The sequence below is a fragment of the Capricornis sumatraensis genome, chromosome 1 (assembly GCF_032405125.1).
Source record: "Capricornis sumatraensis isolate serow.1 chromosome 1, serow.2, whole genome shotgun sequence".
NCBI classification, from domain to species: Eukaryota; Metazoa; Chordata; class Mammalia; order Artiodactyla; family Bovidae; genus Capricornis; species Capricornis sumatraensis.
This window is the reverse complement of record NC_091069.1, coordinates 213,627,441-213,649,212: the sequence shown is the minus strand read 5'-3', so window position 1 is coordinate 213,649,212 and position 21,772 is coordinate 213,627,441. Positions and strand designations below refer to the sequence as shown.

Genomic DNA, 21,772 nt, shown 5'->3' with positions numbered 1-21,772 from the left:
TACAGTTGCAAGTGGTTAGTGAAATTAAGAGCATTCTTTACTTCCCTTTACAGCCTTGTGGTTACCTTCTCAGGGCTCAGTGCTGTACTAGCCCAGTAATCAGATGAGATCAGCATCACATCTGTAACCGTACGAAGAATTGTTCATCTTGTGGCTATGTCTCACACACACACACACACACACACACACACACACACACACTCTATAGCTGCTAGTATGACACAGTTCCATGGGTACATGACAAAATAGGAAGACATCTGAGTAGATGGATAGATTTAAATATAATTGCTAAATATGAAAGTTGAAAGAATGGTTATAGTGTCCAAGAATTTTTAAATTTTAGAGAAAAGGAAAATAAAGATGAGCTTTCCTTGAACTAGAAGGAAAGCCTATTGAAACTAAATATCCGGTGCTAGAGACTAGGAGTGTGTATTTTACACTTGATCTTAGCCAGACGGCTCAGAAGCGATGGGAATGTGCATTTTTAAGTCTCTACAGGAAATTCTGATGCAGACTGTTGAAGCTAACGCTGTCTTAGCGGGGCTGCTCTGTCGTATATTTTATTCTGAGCTTCCAATATGGTATCTGCTAGAGCCACCTGTGGCTCTGGAGCTCTTGAGATGCAGTCGTATGACTGGAGAAACTGAATTTTTTATTTGAATTAATTTTAAATTTGAACATAAATAGCTACATGTGACTAGTAATTACCATGTAAATAGCCTCCTTAGCCTATAGTATATTGCCCTTCACTTGGGGATGAAATGAAGCCATTTTTCAGCCTGCCCTTACGATAGGTTGTACATGTCATTACTGTGACAGTGATGCTCAGATGGTGGATCAGAGCTTCCTCTGTAACTTGTGGGTACTGGTAGCAGCAAATGTGGCTCCAGGACCTCCTCCTGGGAGAATCAGGGTGATGGGGTGTTCTGTGACCACACCCCATCACCTGAGTTGTGTTGTGTAATATAATTTGGTCAGCATCGTCTTCAGCTCCCTGCTCAAAACTTAAAATGGTGCTTCTCACAGCCCCCCTCACCCCACAAAAACAGAAAACCTAAATCTCATTCTCACCCCAGGATATCCAACTCATTATATTTGTTTTTTGTGGGTTTGTTTTTAACTAAGGAAATCATGTCTAATCTCCTCTCCTGTTGTTTAAAGGGTTTAGAAGTTCAGCATGGTGAGTTTTTATGGGACTTTTATGGGAAGCCAAGGGTTGTAAACATATCCAAATTATCCCAGTAGTGTAGTTTACCAAATTCTGTTCCTATGCACATGGACCTGACCTCCCTTCAAAATATGAAACAGATGGGTCCAGTGAGAATCCTCCAGCTATTCCAAGTACTGTGTTAGAATTTCTCACATTCTAAACCCGGTGAGATCAGGATATTGAACAAAAACAAATGTCCCCACCAAGACTGTAAGCTGGGTAGGGGCAGAGGCTCTGTCTATTCATCCTGAGCCGTGCTTCCAGCGTCACAGTATGGCTCCTGCCTCTCATAGAGGCTTGGTGCCTGTCAGTTGAATGAATTAATGTTCCTGCCAAAGAGAAAGTGGACTGAAAGGGACCATGTAAAGAAGGCAAAAGACATGAGCCCTCATTTAAGATAAAAGCGATTTGATTTAGGACAAAGTGCTTGTCCTTTACTCTCTTACTCTTGTCATATCTAGCAGGTAAGAAGAAAGATGAAAGCACCAAATAATCTACAGGTGACAGTTTAACAAGGGGTTAGGGGTATCGACCCTCAGTACAGTAGAGAATCTGCCTGTAACTAATAGTCAGCCATGCCTGTGTGTGGTTCACAGATTCAACGAGTCATGGATCGTGAAGTACTATAGGATTTACTATTGAGAAAAGTCTTCTGTAACTGGATCTGAGCAGTTCAAACCCATGTTGTTCAAGAGTCAGCTGTAGTCCCATCCTGATGACTACCATTTAGTACCATGAGGGTGATTTCCTAGACTAGTGATCGTAATGGGCTCTGAAGAATTGAAATTAACTCACAGACTCAGAGTCAGGAATGACGGGCTGCATTTCAGCTCTTATTAATTCAAATGCTCTTGTGCTGTGGCCTGTTTTATTTTATTTTTGTCTAATATTACAGTTCTAAGAGACCTAGCAGTTAGATTGCCTCTGGTTTTGATGTATGTGCCTGCTTATCGGCATGTTTTATTTTCCTGAAATTTTAGGCACAGAAAAATGAGAGGGAATCTATCCGACAGAAGTTGGCACTGGGAAGCTTCTTTGATGATGGCCCAGGAATTTATACCAGCTGTAGCAAAAGCGGGAAGCCAAGCCTTTCCTCCCGGTGAGTGCTGTTTTGAGTTGATTTTTTTTTTATATATGTACCTAATGGATTTTGTCATCTGACTGTATGTTTAATGAGATATCCTTTAAATCCTTGAGTATTTTTCCCCCATAACACTACACCTTTATTTGTGTGCTAGACAGATCTCTCCCCACCTGTTTGTTGGGTTGGCTTTTTGGGTTTTAATTTTGGGGATTTGGGGCCCATTTGAGGTCAGATTTCTATATTTCATTTTTAGACACAATACTGATTTTACTTTGTGGTGGGGAAATCAAGCTACACTCTTAAGCAAGCCGACTGATGTTTGGAACGTGTGGCAGACCACCAGATTTGCCATTAAGCAATCCCAAAACATCCAGACTCACCCCTCTGATGCATTTGATAACAGTGAATACTGGTAACTGAGAAATACAATTCCCACTTTGATCATTGAATATTAACTGCAAGCTTAACCTGTCTTGCAAGGTGTTTTGTTTTGTTTTGTTTTAATCTTGATTTCAGGGTATCATTGATTATTTGCATAGCTTCTAATTCCAATGAAAATATGTTAAAATTATAATTCTACCTAGAAAATAGGACTGTAGACCAGAGCTTCTCAAACTTTCATGTGCAAGTGTGTCACTTGGGGCTTTTGTTAAAATGCTGATTCTGATTCAGTAGGTCTGGGTGGGGCTTAAGACTGTATTTCTTACAAGCTCCCAGCTGATGTTCCTCTGCCAGTCCACAGGTCACACTTTGTTTGAGAGGGTATAGACAGTTTGCAAAATTAACTGTTACGAGTACAGGTATTCCAAGTGGTGAAAGCAGATAGAACACTGTTTTTAAAAGATGGTAGTAACTGAAGATGCATCAGCATTCTCTTGATCCCTCCCCAGATATCTGTTTCTTGTCAAAATATCTCTCTTCCTTTGGACTCTCTTAAGAGCAGATATCCCCTGTATAAATACTAGGTATACTTACCATGATAAACCAAGTATGGGAGACAAATAATAGCATTCATGCATTTGTTCAGCCAGCTAATTTCCACTCTTTCCTTCCTATGAGGTCCAGAATTAGACAGTTTGGTATCTATTTTATCTGGCTTTCAGTAAGCCTCATACTTCTGTATGTGTGCATATAAGGAGTCACTGCCAGTGGGTTTGTACCTGGAGTAAGGAGCTGAGACCTGGCCACGCAGTGTTCAGGCATGTCCTCCTCGGTAGGTGTGGGGCCAGCACAGGCTCAGAGGATTCCCTCGATCTCTTCATATGTCATTTCAGAGCTGGAAGCCTTCGCCTTTGCTGTAGAAGCACCTCTTTCCCCTCCCAGTGGGAAGTGGCAGGAGGACTCTGGCCTAGGAACCTGGACATGTGAGGGCTCATCCTAGTCAGCTCCTAACTCTGAGACTTGAATAAATGTACTTAGTTTTACCATACCTCAGTTTCCTCGTTTTTGTAAAATGAGGAGAGTAGACCCCATAGATAGTCTTCTAGATCTCTGTTACTATTCTTTCCCCAAAGCCCCCAAAAGTTTTCTTTTAGAAATCCCATCTCTCTGCTCAGCCATGTCATATCCATCTGGTCCAAATGGGAGGAGGTCTGGGTTTCAGAATCAAAGTGTGTGTGTGTGTTACATGGCTTTAAAAGTAAAGTAGAATTAACTACAGAGTATGTAATAACCACACAAAATAAAAGTAACAGTCCTTGCTCCTATCCCTCTCTATCCTAGCTCACTCTCCAGAAATAATAGTGTTTAACTCCTTAGCTATTGCTGGTGTTTATGTCTCTGAATAAAATGCTGATCTTCTTAGCTTTTACTTTTAAGCCATCTTTTGACTACCAAATAACAGAAAGCTGGGGTTTAACTCTCTTTTACAGCCCTCCCACAGACATATCTATGTATCCTCCCATCCTCCCCCTATAATTTTTTCAGAATTTGGGGTAAAATAACTGTTTGATTTTACATTATTAAGATCGTATATTATTCACTTTGAGCCATGTAGTAAGCTATGATTACTTGAGAAATTTTATTTTTTATTCTGAAATTTTAATTGCCCCACTTTTCCCTTTGCCAGTCCATAGTTGGAGTGCCCTGTTACATTCCACTGTGTGAATGTATCCCAATTCATGGAGCCACTCTTCTGATGAAAGGCATTGGCTTGCTTCAAAGGTTGTTCCAAAGGTTTTGCTCTTGTAAATAGTGCTGCTTCTAAACATCGTTGTGCATGTCTTCTGCCATCCGTGTGCAAGTTCTCTTGGTACATTCCTACGAGTGGAATTCCTAGGAAAATACATGAATGTTCCTACTTAGAAAATAATGCCAAAACTGTTCTCCAAAACAATTGCACAAGTTACACTCCTACCAGCAGTAGTTCAAAGATCCTATAAATCCATAGCCTTTCTAACACTCAATATTGCCAATTTCTTTTATATTTTTTAACTGCATATGTATTAAATGGTATTTCATCATGCTTATTAACTCTCTTTGTTTTCCTTTCTGTGGTATGTCTATTTGGGCCTTATGTTCAAATTTCTGTTGGATTCTTTATGCTGTTTTCATTGTACATAATATTGGAATGAGCTGTTTCTCACCTGTATAACCCTCTGGGCCTGGTGCCTACTTTGTATGTTTGATTTAACTGCTTCCGTTTTTTAAGTGATTTTAAGATTGTACATACTTTTTATTTCTTAAGTCAGTTCTGGTAAGTTGTATTTTTTAAGATGTTATCCATTTTGTTTATGTTTTCAACATTTTTCACATCATACTTTCTCATTTCACTAAAGGTATTAATTTTAGTTAAATTGTTCAAAATGTTTTCTTCTGATTTCTGTAGGCCCACGATTTTTCTTCTGAGTTTATTTTTTGTTTGTTTTCATTTTTGTTGATAATTAGGTATAAAACTCTTTAAGAGCTGTTAGCTCCAAGCCCTAACACTAAACTCTCTGGTTAGGGCCTGTTAGCCATATCCTGATTTCTCAGAGAGACATGCCTTGATCACCCAGTTGAAAAGTGAACACCCAGCCTCTTACCCTGATTCGTTTTTCTTTGTAACCCTTATCATTACCTGACATTGTATTAAATATGCTTTTAACTTGTTCTTTGTCTTTCTCTAGTACTAAAATATTAACCTCAAGAGAGCAGATCTTTGTTTTGTTCACCGTCATAACTATTAGATAGTGTCTAATAGTCAGTCACTGAATAGTTACTGAATTAATGAATGGTGAACTTCACTTTGGGCTTCCCAGGTAGTGCTGGTGGTAAAGAACCTGCCTGCCAATGCAGGAGATGTAAGAGACACCGGTTCCATCTCTGAGTCAGGAAGATCCCCTGGAGAAGGAAATAGCAACCCACATCAGTATTCTCACCCTGGAGAATCCCATAGGAGCCTGGTGGGCTATAGTCCACAGGGTTGCAAAGAGATGGACACAACTGAAGTGACCTAGCACGCACGCACAAACTTCAGTTTAGAATGGTCAGGTGAAAACACAACTATTTTGTTAGGATGAATCCAATTTAAAGTATCTAAATCTGTTTTCTCTTGGGCTGTAAGTTACCCAGAGACAACCTCTCCAATTTCATCCTAAGGAATTTTAAGCCTGGCTGCTAGTGTAAGACTCGAGCAGGCTAATGGTTGACGATTCGTCATTTACTTAATGCCCGTGATTTCAATAAGGCCTTCCATTGCCACCTCAGCTGTGCCTGAGGGAGCCCCAGCCTGGAACTCCTCTGATTCAGCCTCTCTAGGTAGTATACTTTCTCATTCTGCCAGACCACAGGTAGACAGGGCAAGTTAGAAGGTCCAGATTTTTCTTTCAGTTGCTTAATCAATCTTCCTCCACATACAGTCTACCCCACTCTCCCAGCTTCAGATGTACCTGAGCATTTCCAGGATCCTGCAGTGAAAATGCACTTGCTTCCTCCACCAGCCACCCCTGCAGGCATGTAGCAAATTGAAATAAAGTCAGACGCCGCTCTTCCATCTGTGTTTTGTTTTTTCCCTAACTCTCTTGTGTGCCATTGTCTCCTTTTCCATTTTCTTCATCCCTGTAGGTTTATACCTTTCTTTCTTCCTTTTATATTATTTTAGTAGTGTTGCAGGAAGGCAGACCCCTTCCAGGGCCTGAAACTGCGCTCTTGTCTAACACCCGGAAATGAATTGTCCGAGGAGACACATGTGCTGACAAAGCAAGAGACTTTATTGGGAAAGGGCACCCGGGTGGAGAGCAGTAGGGTAAGGGAACCCAGGAGAACTGCTCTGCCGCATGGCTCGCAGTCTCGGGTTTTATGGTGATGGGATTAGTTTCTGGGCGGTCTTTGGCCAATCACTCTAATTCAGAGTCTTTCCTGGTGCTCAGCCAAGATGGATGCTAGCGAGAGGGATTCTGGGAAGTGGACGGACACGCGGTGTCTCCTTTAGACCTTTCCTGAACTCTTCCGGTTGGTGGTGGCTTATTAGTTCCGTATTCCTTACCAGGATCTCCTGTCATAAAACAACTCATGCAAATGGTTACTATGGTGCCTGGCTAGGGTGGGCGGTTTCAATCAGTGTGCTTTCCCTAACAGCAGGATTTCAGAAGCGAGAGTAGATAAATACCTGTGTTCCATATGCCATTTGTAACTAGATATCTCATAAAGATTTTCATTATTTTTTGAAGATTTTTTTTGATCTGGACCATTTTTAAAGGTTTTATTTAATTTGTTACAATATTGTTTCTGTTTTGTGTTTTGGTTTTTTGGCCATGAGGCATGTGAGATCTCCCTGACCAGGAATCTAACTTGCCCCTTACCCACTGGAAGGCGAAGTCTTAACCTACAGGACTGCCAGGGAAGTCCCAAAAGGTTTTCATTATTTTTAATAGAAGAAATATCTTTGCAGATCAAATTGTGTGCTGAAACCATGTATGTAAAACAAAGCTGACCTCTGGTTCAGGAGGACTGAAGGAGAGGGGTTGGGATAACCCTGCCCAGAATATGCCTCCCCCACCACTTCCGTTCAGTGCCCCTCTGTTCCACCCTCACTGCCCCTCACCACCCCTCCCCTGTAAAGCCTCAGAGCCCACCTGACACTCTTCTAGCAGAGCATCATTTGAGAATCAGTGAGTCATCCACGCCCTTTGGAGGCACAGCTCTCTAAACACGTATGTACCTCACAGGAGCTCGGAACAAGCTACCCTCGTTGACTCGCCATAAGGAAGATTATTTATATCCTGTTCTTTCAGATGTTTTCATCCTGGGATGAGATCATCCTCTCTGAGAACATGATGACTTTTTGGATGATGGTTAATAGTGATACTTAATGTTTCTAAGAAATATCACTTTATCCCTGTAAATTTTAAGTCTGCAAAGACTGACTGCCATTCCCTTTGCTCAGTAATACTGTAGGAGAAAAGCCTGAGGAGATGTTCAGTTGCGATTGTGTAACCCATATTCTTCATCCCTATTAGAATTAATGTTCTAATGTATTACAGTTGCTGAAATTCTTCATTAAGCTGGAAATACCTTACCTCTTCCTTACAGAAGTACTTAAGGGATGTTAGAACTCTGAGGTCAGGATGTGGCACTCCAAAATGTGCCTAAGCACATGTGCTGAATTAGTTAAATAATCAAAACCAGGTAAATATTAGATGAATTTACTACTTTACGGAGCTCATACTCAATTTTAAATGATGCTGAGGACTTAAAATTAATTGACCAAGCAACGGGTTTTTGAAGTGCTAAGCTTTCTTTTAAGGCAGGGCTTACCTGGTTAAGTAGGATCCTTTGGCAAAATAATAGAGTTCTATTTATGCATTTTAAAGGGTGTGTGATTACCTGTAAAAATTAACTTCGTACTTATTATGTGAGAAATTGTGAAGTGGCATGAAGGTCCCTTGGGAAGACGTGCTTATTAAGCTGCTACTGCAAATGTAAGTCCTTCTCAGTAGGCCTTTGGGTTTCAGCCCCACTGAATTTTTCTAATTGGTGCTATCTCCTAAAGCACTTTTTTAAAGAATGACAAGTTATTAAATGTAAGCTAGGCTTACTATAATCCCATAAAGACATTTCATGCCCAATACTGCAGCAAAAGAATTTTTGATATTGCTTCATAACTCAAGTAATTAAATTTGACTTATACTGAAATGTGGCAAGTACAGGAAGTGCCATATTTTTCTTCCAAATTTGCTAATCCACACATAATCAGCCTTTTCAAATGGAGATCGTATGACCTTTGTCGGTTTTTTCTATTTGAAAATGCTTCAGCTAAAAGCTTAAAAGGAAATGAGGAAAATGAATTACCTATTTTTGAAATAAGCTCTCTAAGAAATTACTCATGTTCTCAAAAAATATTCATTTTCTCTTATGACTAGTATAATAATTTGCTATAAAATTTTTCTCATTGACCAAATTAATTTTGAATCAGCATTATATTTTGGATTCTAAGTTTACATAGCTTAATGTTATTAATATCAAAGGAATGGAAACTGGCTTGGCTGCTATGAAAATACAAGACAAAGTGGTCATTAGTAATAGACATCTAGGAAATCTTTCATCTTTCAAACAGGACAACCTGTTTGGACATTGTAGAGAAAGCTATTTCTGCCTTTTCCATTCTCCTTTTCTCAGAGTAAACACAAAATAAACCTGACCCCTACTCTTCTTCTTCCCTTACCCTAGATAGATTTTATTTGTTGTTGTTTTTTTTTGTTTAGTAGCTAAGCCATCTCCAGCTCATGGGCTATAGTCCACCAGACTCCTCTGTCCATGGAATTTCTCAGGCAAAAATATTGGAGTGGATTGCCATTTCCTTCTCCAGGGATCTTCCCGATCTTCTGTGGGTATCCAACCCAAGGCTCCTGTATTGGCAGGTGGATTCTTTACCACTGAGCCAACAGGGAAGCTCAGATTTTATTTACATGCATATAAATATAATTACAATTTAATGCAGTCTATTTCATAAAATATGCAGTGAGATGTTGTAACCTAGAAAAGGTTATATACCCCTCTCTCCATGCAGTGTGAAGATTATGAAAAACAGAAGTTCCCCAGAGAGTTTTTGAGATGCTGGTTTGAATAATGATTACTGTTTACTTGTCTCAGCCATTCTAACATCCCCAAATCAAAACGCCTTTCTTTCTTGTTCTTACAGGTTTATTGGTGAATGACTGAGACAAGACCAATAAAATTAACTCACCACCTCCTTTTGTGTTTGGGCCAGGTGGAGGGGAGGGAGAGAAGGGAGGCACTGTATAGCCCAGAGAGTTGTATTAGTGGGACAGATAACAGTGATCTAGAGCACCTTTTGGAGAAGACAATGGCACCCCACTCCATTACTCTTGCCTGGAAAATCCCATGGATGGAGGAGCCTGGTGGACTGCAGTCCCTGGGGTTGCTGAGGGTCGGACACAACTGAGCGACTTCATTTTCACTTTTCACTTTCATACATTGGAGAAGGAAATGGCAACCCACTCCAGTGTTCTTGCCTGGAGAATCCTAGGGATGGGGGAGCCTGGTGGGCTGCCATCTATGGGGTCGCACAGAGTCGGACACGCCTGAAGTGACTTAGCAGCAGCAGCAGCAGAGCACCTTTAAAGAAACTGGATTCATAGGAGCTTTGAATGTGAGGAATTGAGAATCTGAATATATAATCTGCCATGGAATCACAGGTCAAAGCAGCATCATTTTGCCAGGAAAGTAAATCATCCTTTGGTCTCTGACAGTAATAATGTTTGCATAAATTCCTAGAAGTAAGCACAGTGGTCATATATACCCAGCATGGGTGAGAAGAGGTTGTCCTGTTCTAATGCAGTGAAATTTGCTTTCCTTAAGTAATAGGTACATACTCCAGCAACCTATTTATAACGTGTGACATATCTTTTAAACTTCATATTAATCTCACACAAGCGCACTATTAATTTGCATAGAATTTCCTTCATATGAGTAATTCCAAGGTACATGCCATTGCAAATGATACTTTACAAATTCTTTTTTTTAATATACTATTTGAAGTCATTGGGTACTCTGCAGAAAACTCTTATTATTTTTTATGCCCTCCTCCAAGAATTACCTCCAGTATTCTAAAATATTACACAATTTTAAAAGTAAAGGAAAATTTGAAAAGAATCTTTTGAGGACTAATACTATTAAAATGGCAAAACAAATTTAATTATGTAAGCAATTCTTCTCTTTTACAAACCTGAAAGGACAGCAAATTGATATTTGTGAAATTTTCTTTGTCTAATAAATAGCCTCACTTTACGGTAATGCCAATGACCCCAGTTTAATTAGGTGCAATTAATTTTGTGCAAGTGAAATTTGACATCTTGCTAGAGGCATCTTGCTCTACTCTGTCTTATGAATTTTATTATTATCACCAGTGAGAATTCAATTGTCAGAGCTACTGCAGAAGGGTGGGAGATGGGGAGAAAAAGGCCACAGGGCTGGCATTTTATATTTAAAAATGGTTCCAGTGGACAGCCAAATGTTTAATTAAAAGAACTTCTAGAAATGATTTTTCATTGGCGCATCATCTTTGACAAGTTATCATGACTTTATTATTGCCATTTGCACTCCCTACAGACAGTGGTCCCTCCCATGTACCTGGACACACACAGCTTATATGAGGACCAGATTCTTTGAAACTTTCTTTATATAAGCACTCGCTGCTACGAGAAAAAAGCCTCACTGACTGCAAGTGAGCTCTGTCATCTGGAGGTTTAACACAATCCTTTTGTTTGATTTTGTTATCAAAATTTTTGTGCCCCTTTATTCTCATTCAGATTGTTGTTCAGTTGCTAAGTCATGTCTGAGCCTTTGCAACCTCTTGGTCTATAGAAAACCAGGCTCCTCTGTCTTTCACTATCTCCTGGAGTTTGTTCAGGTTCATGTCCATTGAGTCGGTGATGCCATCCAACCATTTTATCCTCTGCTACCCCTTCTGCTTTTGTCTTCAATCTTTCCCAGCATCAGTCTTTTTCAATGAGTTGGCCCTTCGCATCAGGTAGCCAAGATATTGGAGCTTCAGCTTCAGCAACAGTCCTCCCAGTGAATATTTGGGGTTGATTTCCTTTAGGATTGACTGGTTTGATCTCTCTGCTGTCCAAGTGACTCTCAAGAGTCTTCTGTAGCACCACAATTTGAAAGCATCAGTTCTTCAGCACTCAGCCTTCTTTATGATCCAACTCTCATATCCTGGACTACTGGAAAAACCATAGCTCAGTCAGATTATCACATGCATTTAAAACCCATGCAAGATATTTCAGAAAATCACTGTCAATTAAATGGTGACACATGCCTCCTTAACGCATAGAGTTTTATTTTTTTGTGTTAATCAGGGCAGCAGAGGGGCAGGGGGAGCTGTGCCATGTACATGTGGAATCTTAGTTTCCAAGGATCAAACCTGTGTCCCTTGCAGTGGAAGCTCAGAATCCTGACCACTGGATTTTCAGGGAATTCCAGAATTTTTGTTTTATTGAAAACCTCTTTCAGGTTTATTTGGATATACATTTTTGCTACATGTGTCTTTTGTGCCTACAAAAAAATAAGAAAAAGGGAAATTGGTTAAGGTAGTCCTACACCCTTTTCACATTCACAATTCAATTCTCCTTTAACCAGTTTCCCTTGGAGGTGTCCCCCTTTCCCCACAGTGTCACCCCTTGTGCCATCAGGAGATGCTGTATATCACCTTCCAAGCCACACCCCCATTCTGCATGTTTCCTTCAGAAGGTATGGATAGCCAGCTTCCAGAGCCTACCTCCTTCTTATCGGTCCTCATACGGTTTGTTGGCTAATGGGACTACTGCCTAGTAGAACAGTTATGCCGCCAGCTATGTGGGTGACTGAGATCGTGAGACATATCCAGGCTTTAAAAGATGGCCAAAGATGAATAACCAAGTGTCACAGAATTAGCACAATTCAGTAAATCTACTGCATTCTCCTAATGACTGAAAGGAATCAGATGACCACAAATTAAATCGTGAGACAGAAAGTCTCTGAGATAAAGCTTACTATGGGACCAAGCCTAAATGGTAGCCCCAGTGTTTTTTAAAACATAAACATGAAAAGTGGTGAAAGCAGTAATTCAATGTTCAAGAGAATAAAAAACTTTGCAGTTAAAATTTGCACCAAATCCAAGCATACCACTCAAAAACATCCACAGGCACTGAGTCTTCAACTGCCCTATCTTTAACCTAACCTCACAGACCTTAGGGCTTCCCAGGTGGCTCAGTGGTAAAGAATTCACCTGCCAAGCAGGAGATGAGGGTTCAATCCCTGGGTTGGGAATGTCCCCTGGAGAAGAAATGGCTAACCCACTGCAGTGTTAATGGATGGAGGAGCCTTGTGGGCTACAGTCCATGGGGTCGCAGATTGTTGGACATGACTAAGCAGCTAAACAGCAGCAGCAGCACAGACCTTGTCACAGGTCTGGAAGGGGTATGAGCTGAACTTGAGCTCCAGCAGCTGAAAATCATCAATAGGTCAGGCAGATACAAGTTTAAACTCCACCGGGGCTGAGCAGAATCAATAGGCAGGCTGGCTTTAAAAATACAGTGAGGGGACATCCCTGGCAGTCGTGTGGTTAAGACTCCATGCTTCAACTCCAGGGGATATTCCACTTCAGAAGATGTGGGTTTGATCCCTGGTCAGCGAACTAAGATCCCACATGCTGTGTGGCACAGTCCAAAAAAAAATTTTTTTAAGGCAAAGTTCAAAAAGAAAAAAAATACAAACGGTTACATGTATATCCATTGCTTGAAGAGTCTGTTATTTGTGCAGATGCAAAAAGGAGAAGGAGGTTAGGGCTAGGCTGGGGAGGGATGACAACAGTTGAATCAAAGAGTCCATCCACAGAAATGTCCACTTGCAAGAAGATACGTTTCTCACTGCCCTCAAAGAGGATGTTGCACCACCCCCACCTCAGCTCCCTGCCAGAAACAAAAGCCAGCCTGACTCATGCGTGAGTCATGGTCTCTGCATAGATACCATCTGAGTCACACACACAGTGGTCCTCTTCCAGCTGTCAAATATCTAATCCTACTCACCTTTCTCCAACAAACAAATGCTAATCAATTCGCCCATTTTCTCTCCTTTTCCTTTTTTAATCCTGCTAAATGCCCACACATAGCAACTTCAGTTCAGTTGCTCAGTCGTGTCCGACCCCAGCCACAGCATGCCAGGCCTCCCTGTCCATCACCCACTCCCAGAGTTCACAAACCCACGTCCATCGAGTCACTGATGCCATCCAACCATCTCATCCTCTGCCATCCCCTTCTCCTCCTGCCCTCAATCTTTCCCAGCATCAGGGTCTTTTCAAATGAGTCAGCTCTTCACATCACTTGGCCAAAGTACTGGAGTTTCAGCTTCAACATCAGTCCTACCAATGAACACCCAGGACTGATCTCCTTTAGGATGGACTGGTTGGATCTCCTTGCAGTCCAAGGGACTCTGAAGAGTCTTCTCAGTGATTTTGGAGCCTAGAAAAATAAAGTCAGCCACTGTTTCCACTGTTTCCCCATCTATTTGCCAAGAAATGATGGAACCAGATGCCATGATCTTACTTTTCTGAATGTTGAGTTTTAAGACAACTTTTTCACTCTCCTCTTTCACTTTCATCAAGAGGCTCTTTAGTTCTTCTTCACTTTTTGCCATAAGGGTGGTGTCATCTGCATATCTGAGGTTATTGATATTTCTCCTGGCAATCTTGATTCCAGCTTGTGCTTCCTCCAGCCCAGCATTTCTGATGATATACTCTGCATAGAAGTTAAATAAGCAGGGTGACAATATACAGCCTTGACGGATTCCTTTTCCTATTTGGAACCAGTCTGTTGTCCCATGTCCAGTTCTAACTGTTGCTTCCTGACCTGCGTACAGGTTTCCCAAGAGGCAGGTCAGGTGGTCTGGTATTCCCATCTCTTTCAGAATTTTCCACAGTTTTTTGTGATCCACACAGTCAAAGGCTTTGTAAGCAGAAATAAACATTTTTCTGGAACCCTCTTGCCTTTTCGATGATCCAGCAGATGTTGGCAATTTAGAGGCACTCAAAAGAGAGAAGTTAAAAGTCAGCTGAATTTCTTCCATCAAAAAATATCTAGGTGTATTTCCTGCCACTTTTTCTGTACATGTATCTCCACATTTTTGTTGACAGAGTTGGAATCATACTATACCTATTGTTTTAGAGTTTGGTTTTTCTTTTTGACTTAACAATACATCAAGACCATTTGCCCATTTCATAACTGTTCATATTTTTTGCCAGCCGCATAATGGCCAATCATGTATTTCACCATAATACACTTAAATCGCTTATCGTTAGACATTGAAGTTGTTCCAATTTTTTGTTTTTTGTTTTGCTTTTATTTTTTCATCTTGTCTTTTATTCTTCCATTCATGAATTTATTCTAGCCTTGTTAAAGTGCCTGGCTTCTCACCACACTCTCTTATAATAAAATGCCAGCTTTGTGACCTTGTATAATTTAATCTGTGAGCCTTGATTTCCTTATATGTAAAGTGGCGTTCATCATACTTGTTTTATGTGTATCTGAGAATTAGAGATAATACTTATTAAGTGCCTACAACATAGTAGATGCTCAAAAGTGGTAACTTTGTATTTGAGGATGTAGATGACTTAGAAATCATTTGGCTTTAATTAAGATGAAAGTGTACCACATTTGGCACTTAGGAGAGATGACTGTTTTATTCCATCATTATTGCAGTATCAGAAGAGGTCTCATTCTAGTCTTCAATTCATGCAGAAAATATGTCTGGTGAAAATGCATTTTTTAACATTAAGACCCTATAATTCCAAATTTAATTACGTGTAAGTGGTCATTAGGGAAGGGACTGGATACTGATGTGGAATTAGAACCAGCAGCTGTCTTAGGAATGCAGGTGTTTATGGCTCCCTGAAGAATCAGGCTAGGCTCCAGAGGCTGGCACTTCACCAGAGAAAAGCTGGAGAGTGCTAGTCCACCCCTAGCCTCTTAAGTAGTGAGAAGGCTCTGTGGAGTTGGATGCCCACCAGCCCTCATGTGAACACATACAGATGGAAGGTCCAGAACTAACGAGCCTTAGAAAAGAGAGAAGACAAGAGGTCTGCCCGGAACTGGGAGAAGAAAACCCAGAGAGGGCCGTCCACACTCTCCCACCCTCGGAGCTGCTTTCCTCTGCTTTTGCTGAAGAAGCCGGAAGCCTGAGCCCTGTAAGATGCGGGGTCAGGACAGGACATGAGGAGACATGATGGCCCTGTCCCCCAGTCCTGTCTCTAGCACACAGTTTGAAACAACCCTTACCGTCTCTGACACATAACTGCTGGAGGGTTGGCTTTCCATCCCTCTGCGTTTGCTCACCCCGCCTCCAGTGGCCAATGGCCTTTCTTCTGCAGTTAGCTCCCAGCTCATTCGCTCTTCTTGGTTAACACCTTACTTGCTAATTAACGTTCAGGTTAAGTGCAAGTGCTTCTTTTCTCATATGTAGGATAAGGAGCGTCTAGTAAGTGTTTTTCAGTTTTGTCCCAGTGCTTTATATATTCCACATTTCTGTTTGTATATTGCGATTTAATGATCCAAGCATTTGGTACCTGTTCAAAGATCTGGTTTCTCTTCCTAGATCAACTACTTCCATGCATCCACTCAGTACAGGGGTCATGAACTATAAAATGCCTGCAGGGGCCAGGAAGAAGCTTGAAGGAATGAGGTTGCCCAGATAAAAGGCAATCGGTGGGACTGTAGGGAACTAGAAGGCCTGTGTCCTGGCCTGTGGAGGTGTGGGGAAGAGAGGAATAGTGGGGGTCTTAGGCTCAGCACTGGCTGACCAGTGCTATGGGGTTTTCAGAGATGTTCTTGCCTGATCACCAAATGAATGAATGAATAGTTAAACACCCCCTTTTTCTCTAATATACTTACAAGCATCACTGTGTGTATGATGTTATATGTTAGACCAGCAGTATTTGAACCTGTTGTATGAATATCACTCTTTTTAAAAAGTCAGCTTAACTCAGCCCTTAAGGAGGAATGAAATGTTATCACTTGCAGCAACATGGATGGACTTGGCGCGCATTAGGCTCAATGAAATTGTCAGACAGAGGAAGATAAATACTGTATGATATCACTTATATGTGGAATCTTACCAAATACAGCAAACTAGTGAATATAACAGAAAAGAAACAGACTCACAGTCATAGAGGACAAACTAGTGGTTACCACATTGGGCACCTCTGAGAGATGGCGGTGGGGAGCGGGAAGAGGGAGAGGCATCAGAGGGGGAGGGGAGTAAGAAGTACCAACTATTCGGTGTAAAATAAGCTACAGGGATGTAGTGTACAGCGGGAAATAGAGCCAGTATTTTTATAGTAACTGTAAGAAGAGTATAACCTTTAAAAATTGTGAATCACTATATTGCACACCTGTAACATATAATATTGTACAGCAACTATACTTCAATTTTAAATTTTTTAAAAGTCAAATGATCACCCCATGCATTACACAGTCTTTAGCAAAAGGAAGTTAACACAGTCCCACTAAAGTAAGATAAGAAATAGTATACTTTCACAGTAACAAACATTGGGAAACAGAAACTTTGCCTTTCCTTTTCTGAATAGTAATTCTGTAAATCACATGGTAAATGTCAATATGAAAGAGTCAGTAGGGAAAAGAAGAGAGAAGAGCAAGGTTTGGGAAATGGGAAAGGTGTTTCACAATTTTTTCCTGGTTTTTTTGGTCATGCTGCATGGCATGCAGAATGCTAGTTCCCAGTTCAGTTCAGTTCAGTCGCTCAGTCCTGTCCGACTCTTTGCAAAACCATGGACTGCAGCACCCCAGGCTTCCCTGTCCATCACCAATTCCCGGAGCTTGCTCAAACTCATGTCCATCGAGTCACTGATGCCATCCAATCACCTCATCCTCTGTCGTCCCCTTCTCCTCCTGCCCTCAATCTTTCCCAGCATCAGGGTCTTTTCAAATGAATCAGTTCTTCGAATCAGGTGGCCAAAGTATTGGAGTTTCAGCTTCAGCATCAGTCCTTCCAATGAATATTCAGGGCTGATCTCCTTTAGGATGGACTGGTTGGATCTCCTTGCTGTCCAAGGGACTCTCAAGAGTCTTCCCCAACACCAAGTTCAAAAGCATCAAGTTCCCAGACCGGAGATCAAACCCATGCCACCTGCAGTGGGAGTTCCGAGTCTTAACCACTGGACCTCCAGGGAAGTCCCTAGCAGTGCTTCATTTTAACCCACCTCAGTGCATCCTGTATAGACACCATCATACACCCTGTATATCTAGTACTTACCCAGACCTCAGGTGTTCCCCAACTCCTTCTTCATGACAAATTGTTAGAAAAGTAAAACATGTTTACAGCTATCCTTGGTTAATTACAGCATACATTTTATAGTCTATCTCCTTTGAAATTCTCATAAAACAGCAAATATAGAAAGGCTTTATGTAGAAAGCCTTTGAATAATGCATCAAAGATCCATTAAAATAAATAAAGGTAATATATTTTAACAGCCCAGCCACAGACTAGTTGGGAATACTGAGCAATGAGTAACAGCAAAGCCAGAGGCTCTCATAACCACAGTGGTTTTGGACAGAAGGTGAGCAATGCATGTTTGAAATGCCTAGGCGTTTTGAAGTTCCCTTTTACTCTGTTTCTTAAGGAAACCATACAGTTGCCTTGAAATTATGGGCAACTACAGGATTAATACATGGGCTTCCCTGGTGGCTCCTGCCAATGCAGGAGACTCGGGTTTGCTCCAGGGGTCAGGAAGATTCCCTGGAGAAGAGAATGACCACCTGCTCCAGTATTCTTGCTTGGGAAATCTCATGGACAGAGGAGCATGGTGGGCTGCAGACCATGGGATCACAAAAGAGTCGGACACGATTTAGCAACTAAACAAAAAACAACAGTGGGAGGCATATGCGCTTAAAATTATATTGCCATCACAGGCAAGACTTGATAAATCCACACCTAAGGTTAAGTGCAGTATGGGGGAAAGGCCATTGGAGGTACAGCCTGTAGTCTCTTGCTTTGTAACCTTTCACCAGTTACCTGCTGCCACAGTGATGCTATATAATAAAAACCCACCCACATCAGTGGCATTAGATGATAAGCATTGATTTCTACTGCTGGTCAGACCTGGGTTCACATGGGGCTTCCTCCTGGTCTGTGGTCAGCTATGGGTTGGCAAGGTGCCTCTACTGCTCTTCACTGAGCTCTCTCAGGTGCCTGGGGCCTCAGTTGGGATGATTGCCAGTTGAGCTCTGTGCTGCAAAGTCTGTCTTCTGCCAGCAGGCCGAGCTGGACCTGTGCAGTGGCAGCTTTCTCTGCAGGGGGAAACTCAGAACTCTAACGCCATCACTTCCTCTGCACTCTGTTGGCCATAGCCGATCAGGAGGGCAGCCCAGGGATCAGGAAATAGACACTACCTCTGGATGGAGAAGCCACAATCTTATGACAGACGGACCAGACAGAGGGAAGAGAAGAATTGGGACATTTTAATAATCAGGCTGTCACAGATCAGGGGCAAGTTATCTGAGTTCTTTAAGTAACCCCTGTCTTGCCCATCCCTGGAGAGGGAAATGGCAACCCACTGCAGTATTCTTGCCTGGAAGATCTCATGGACAGAGGAGCCTGGCGGGCTGCAGTCCATAGGGTCGCAAAGAGTTGGACATGACTGAGCGACTGAGCACAGCTTGCCCGTAATCCACAGACAGTTGTTCAACCCAGGGCAAGAAAGTAGTGAACATACTTTTAAACTCACATTTAATGCAGCTGTCCAAGTGAAGTTAACCAAGGAGGTGTAGGGTATAGCACCAAAGAATCTTAAACATTTCTGTGTGAATGCAGGCAGTTTCAGCTGGTGCTGGGAGATTCCTGTTTCTAAAATCGAGAAACACCAAATTAGTTCTGGGTTTTGGAGCTGGCCATCACATCAGCCCACTCTCAGTCATCGAAACCCAAGGCCAGAACAAAGGCTGGGTTTCCAATGCTGCTGCCCCCAGTAGAATCACAGCACACTTTAGGACCAGCCATCACTTCTTCCAGGGAGTAAACTGGCCTTTTCCTTGTATTGTGAAAAGAAAAAAAAGTATTATCTTTCTACCAAATGTTATCACCAGATAGCTAGGTTTCTTAGGAGGTAAGATCTTTGCTACTCCATCATTCTCTCAGTTCTGTGTGTTTTTTCATAATATGTCTGGTGATGGTAGTGAGAAATCAGTGCAAACATTTTCTAAGTAACAGTTTGCCGCTGCTTAGTCACTTAAGTCATGTCCAAGTCTTTGCGACCTCATGGATTGTAGCCCACCAGGCTCCTCTGTCCATGGGATTCTCCAGGCAAGAATACTGGAGTGGGTTGCCATGCCCTCCTCCAGGGGATCTTCCTGACCCAGGGATTGAACCCAGGTCTGCTGCACTGCAGGGGAATTCTTTCCACTTAGCCACATGGGAAGCCCTATATATGTAAATGCTATGCGATGCTTGGTCACTCAGTCGTGTTCGACTGTTTGCAGCCCCATGGACTATAGACCGCCAGGCTCCTCTGACCACAGGGATTCTCCAGGGCAGAATTCTGGAGTGGGTTGCCATGCCCTCCTCCAGGGGATCTTCCCAACCCTCAGGGATCGAACCTGAGTCTCCTGAATTACAGGCAGATTCTTTACCATTGAGCCACCCAGGAAGCCCCAAGTAACAGTTTCCCTCACTATGAATGCCAAGAGGACACTGAGGCTGAACAGCCTCTCAACTAGATGCCTTCCTAATTCTGGGTGATAGGAACTGGCACTCAAAAAGCCACATGAACTCACAGAGACGTCCAGAAGACACACTTGGTCTTTTTATCTCTTTGCATTTCTGGGCCTTCTTCATCTAGGACAGCCCCTTCTCAGGCGCTTGGCTCCCTGTCAGTAACCCTGGGCAACAGTATGGTTGTTTGTGGCATAAGGAGAAGCAGTTCCTGGGGTGACCAGGACACAGACCTTCCAGAAATCAAATCCAAGACAAGACAGATGTCAAGCAGCTTTTTGCACGTACCAGTCTGCCAAGCACCACTCCAAACATCAAGTAACCTCGAATTGGATGCTTTCAATTATACACTAATTAACAAGAAGAGGACGGAGTTTTGTTTTCACCTCAGACTGTGCTGGAGAAATCCAGGCAAATTAGCCCCCCAACTGCTGGAATCTCCCAAGACTGTGTAGCCTTGTTGTGAGTGAGGCTCCACAGTAGTGGGAAGGACAGAGGCCTGGGCTCCAGGCGGCCAGAGGAAGAGCCTCAGGGCAGCCATGCCTCCCCAAGGTGGGAAGGGGCCCCAAACAGGGGTCATGGTCCCCGACCCTGCAGCCCAGAGACCCTCAGCAGCACCAGGGGAGCCCATTCACCCTACAGCCTGGCCGCTGCTTGGGAGCTGCGGTCGAGTCTTCCTAAAAGCTGCCTTCATCTTAAACCTGCTTAAAGGCTGAAGGCAAACAAATCCTCCTTGAAACCTGAGTCTGTTTTAAGATGTCTTTACTAAAATCCCCGCTGAACTATTAGCTGCTGTGTCATATAATTTCCTTTTCCTGAGAGTAACATTCTTGATGATTACCGCTACAAGGAATTATAAGGCTTGCCCTGTAAGAAGGTCTGCGCAGTTTCCCACGGTGATAATGTGTTACTAAGGCGATTTTCTGAATTTCTACCTGCGGTGTTTTTTTCACTTTGCTCCAACTACTAAATCCTTCCCTGTTTTTTTTCCTTTGCCTTTCCTGAGTTAGAAACGCTGTGTGGGATGGTTGATTTAGGTCTAAGGTCCTTAGCACAAAGGTCAGTTTGGGGGCAAAACATTAGAATTTATGATCAAGCTTTCTTCAGAATGAAATATATTTCTTTGGATGTTTTAAACTTTATTTTGCAATGTTACTATCGGTAATTTTGTGTGTTTATAATCTGTTTATGTAGTATCATCTTCTCTTCAAGACTTTATTCTATAAATAGGAAATATATATAATTCTAAAGTAGACAGTCCTGGGTATTCATTGGAAGGACTGATGCTAAAGCTGAAACTCCAATACTTTGACCACCTCATGCGAAGAGTTGACTCATTGGAAAAGACTCTGATGCTGGGAGGGATTGGGGGCAGGAGGAGAAGGGGACAACAGAAGATGAGATGGCTAGATGGCATAACCGACTCGATGGACATGAGTTTGAGGAAATTCCGGGAGTTGGTGATGGATAGGGAGGCCTGGCGTGCTGCAATTCATGGGGTTGCAAAGAGTCGGACAGGACTGAGCGACTGAACTGAACTGAACTGATATAATTCTACATTCAAATTAGGTTTAATTTGAAATGTGTTTATTTTAAAATATGTCTGTTTTTAATTTGCACTTTTATTTCCCACTATTGTCCAATCCATGGATCTTGAGTTTTATTGTTAAAAATGGTTGACTTTTTAAAAATTTTTTACCAACTACAAACAATGAATTTTAAAGCTTAATTTATATGGGATCAAAGGGTAACCTGAACATATTAGATTACTCCAG

General features: G+C 42.0%; 1 protein-coding gene across 8 annotated transcripts in view; it reads left to right on the top strand.

Moving 5' to 3' along the window:
* The window catches only part of SCHIP1 (schwannomin interacting protein 1), a 151,547-nt gene that overhangs the window by 115,487 nt on the left and 14,288 nt on the right, over positions 1-21,772 (top strand). For 7 of the 8 annotated variants that reach the window (XM_068986366.1, XM_068986376.1, XM_068986371.1 and 4 more), the window contains one exon: positions 2,191-2,309. In XM_068986366.1, coding sequence (XP_068842467.1) covers positions 2,191-2,309 — 119 coding nt within the window. The remainder of the gene's footprint in view (positions 1-2,190; positions 2,310-21,772) is intronic. The other variant, XM_068986404.1, reaches the window with a different exon arrangement.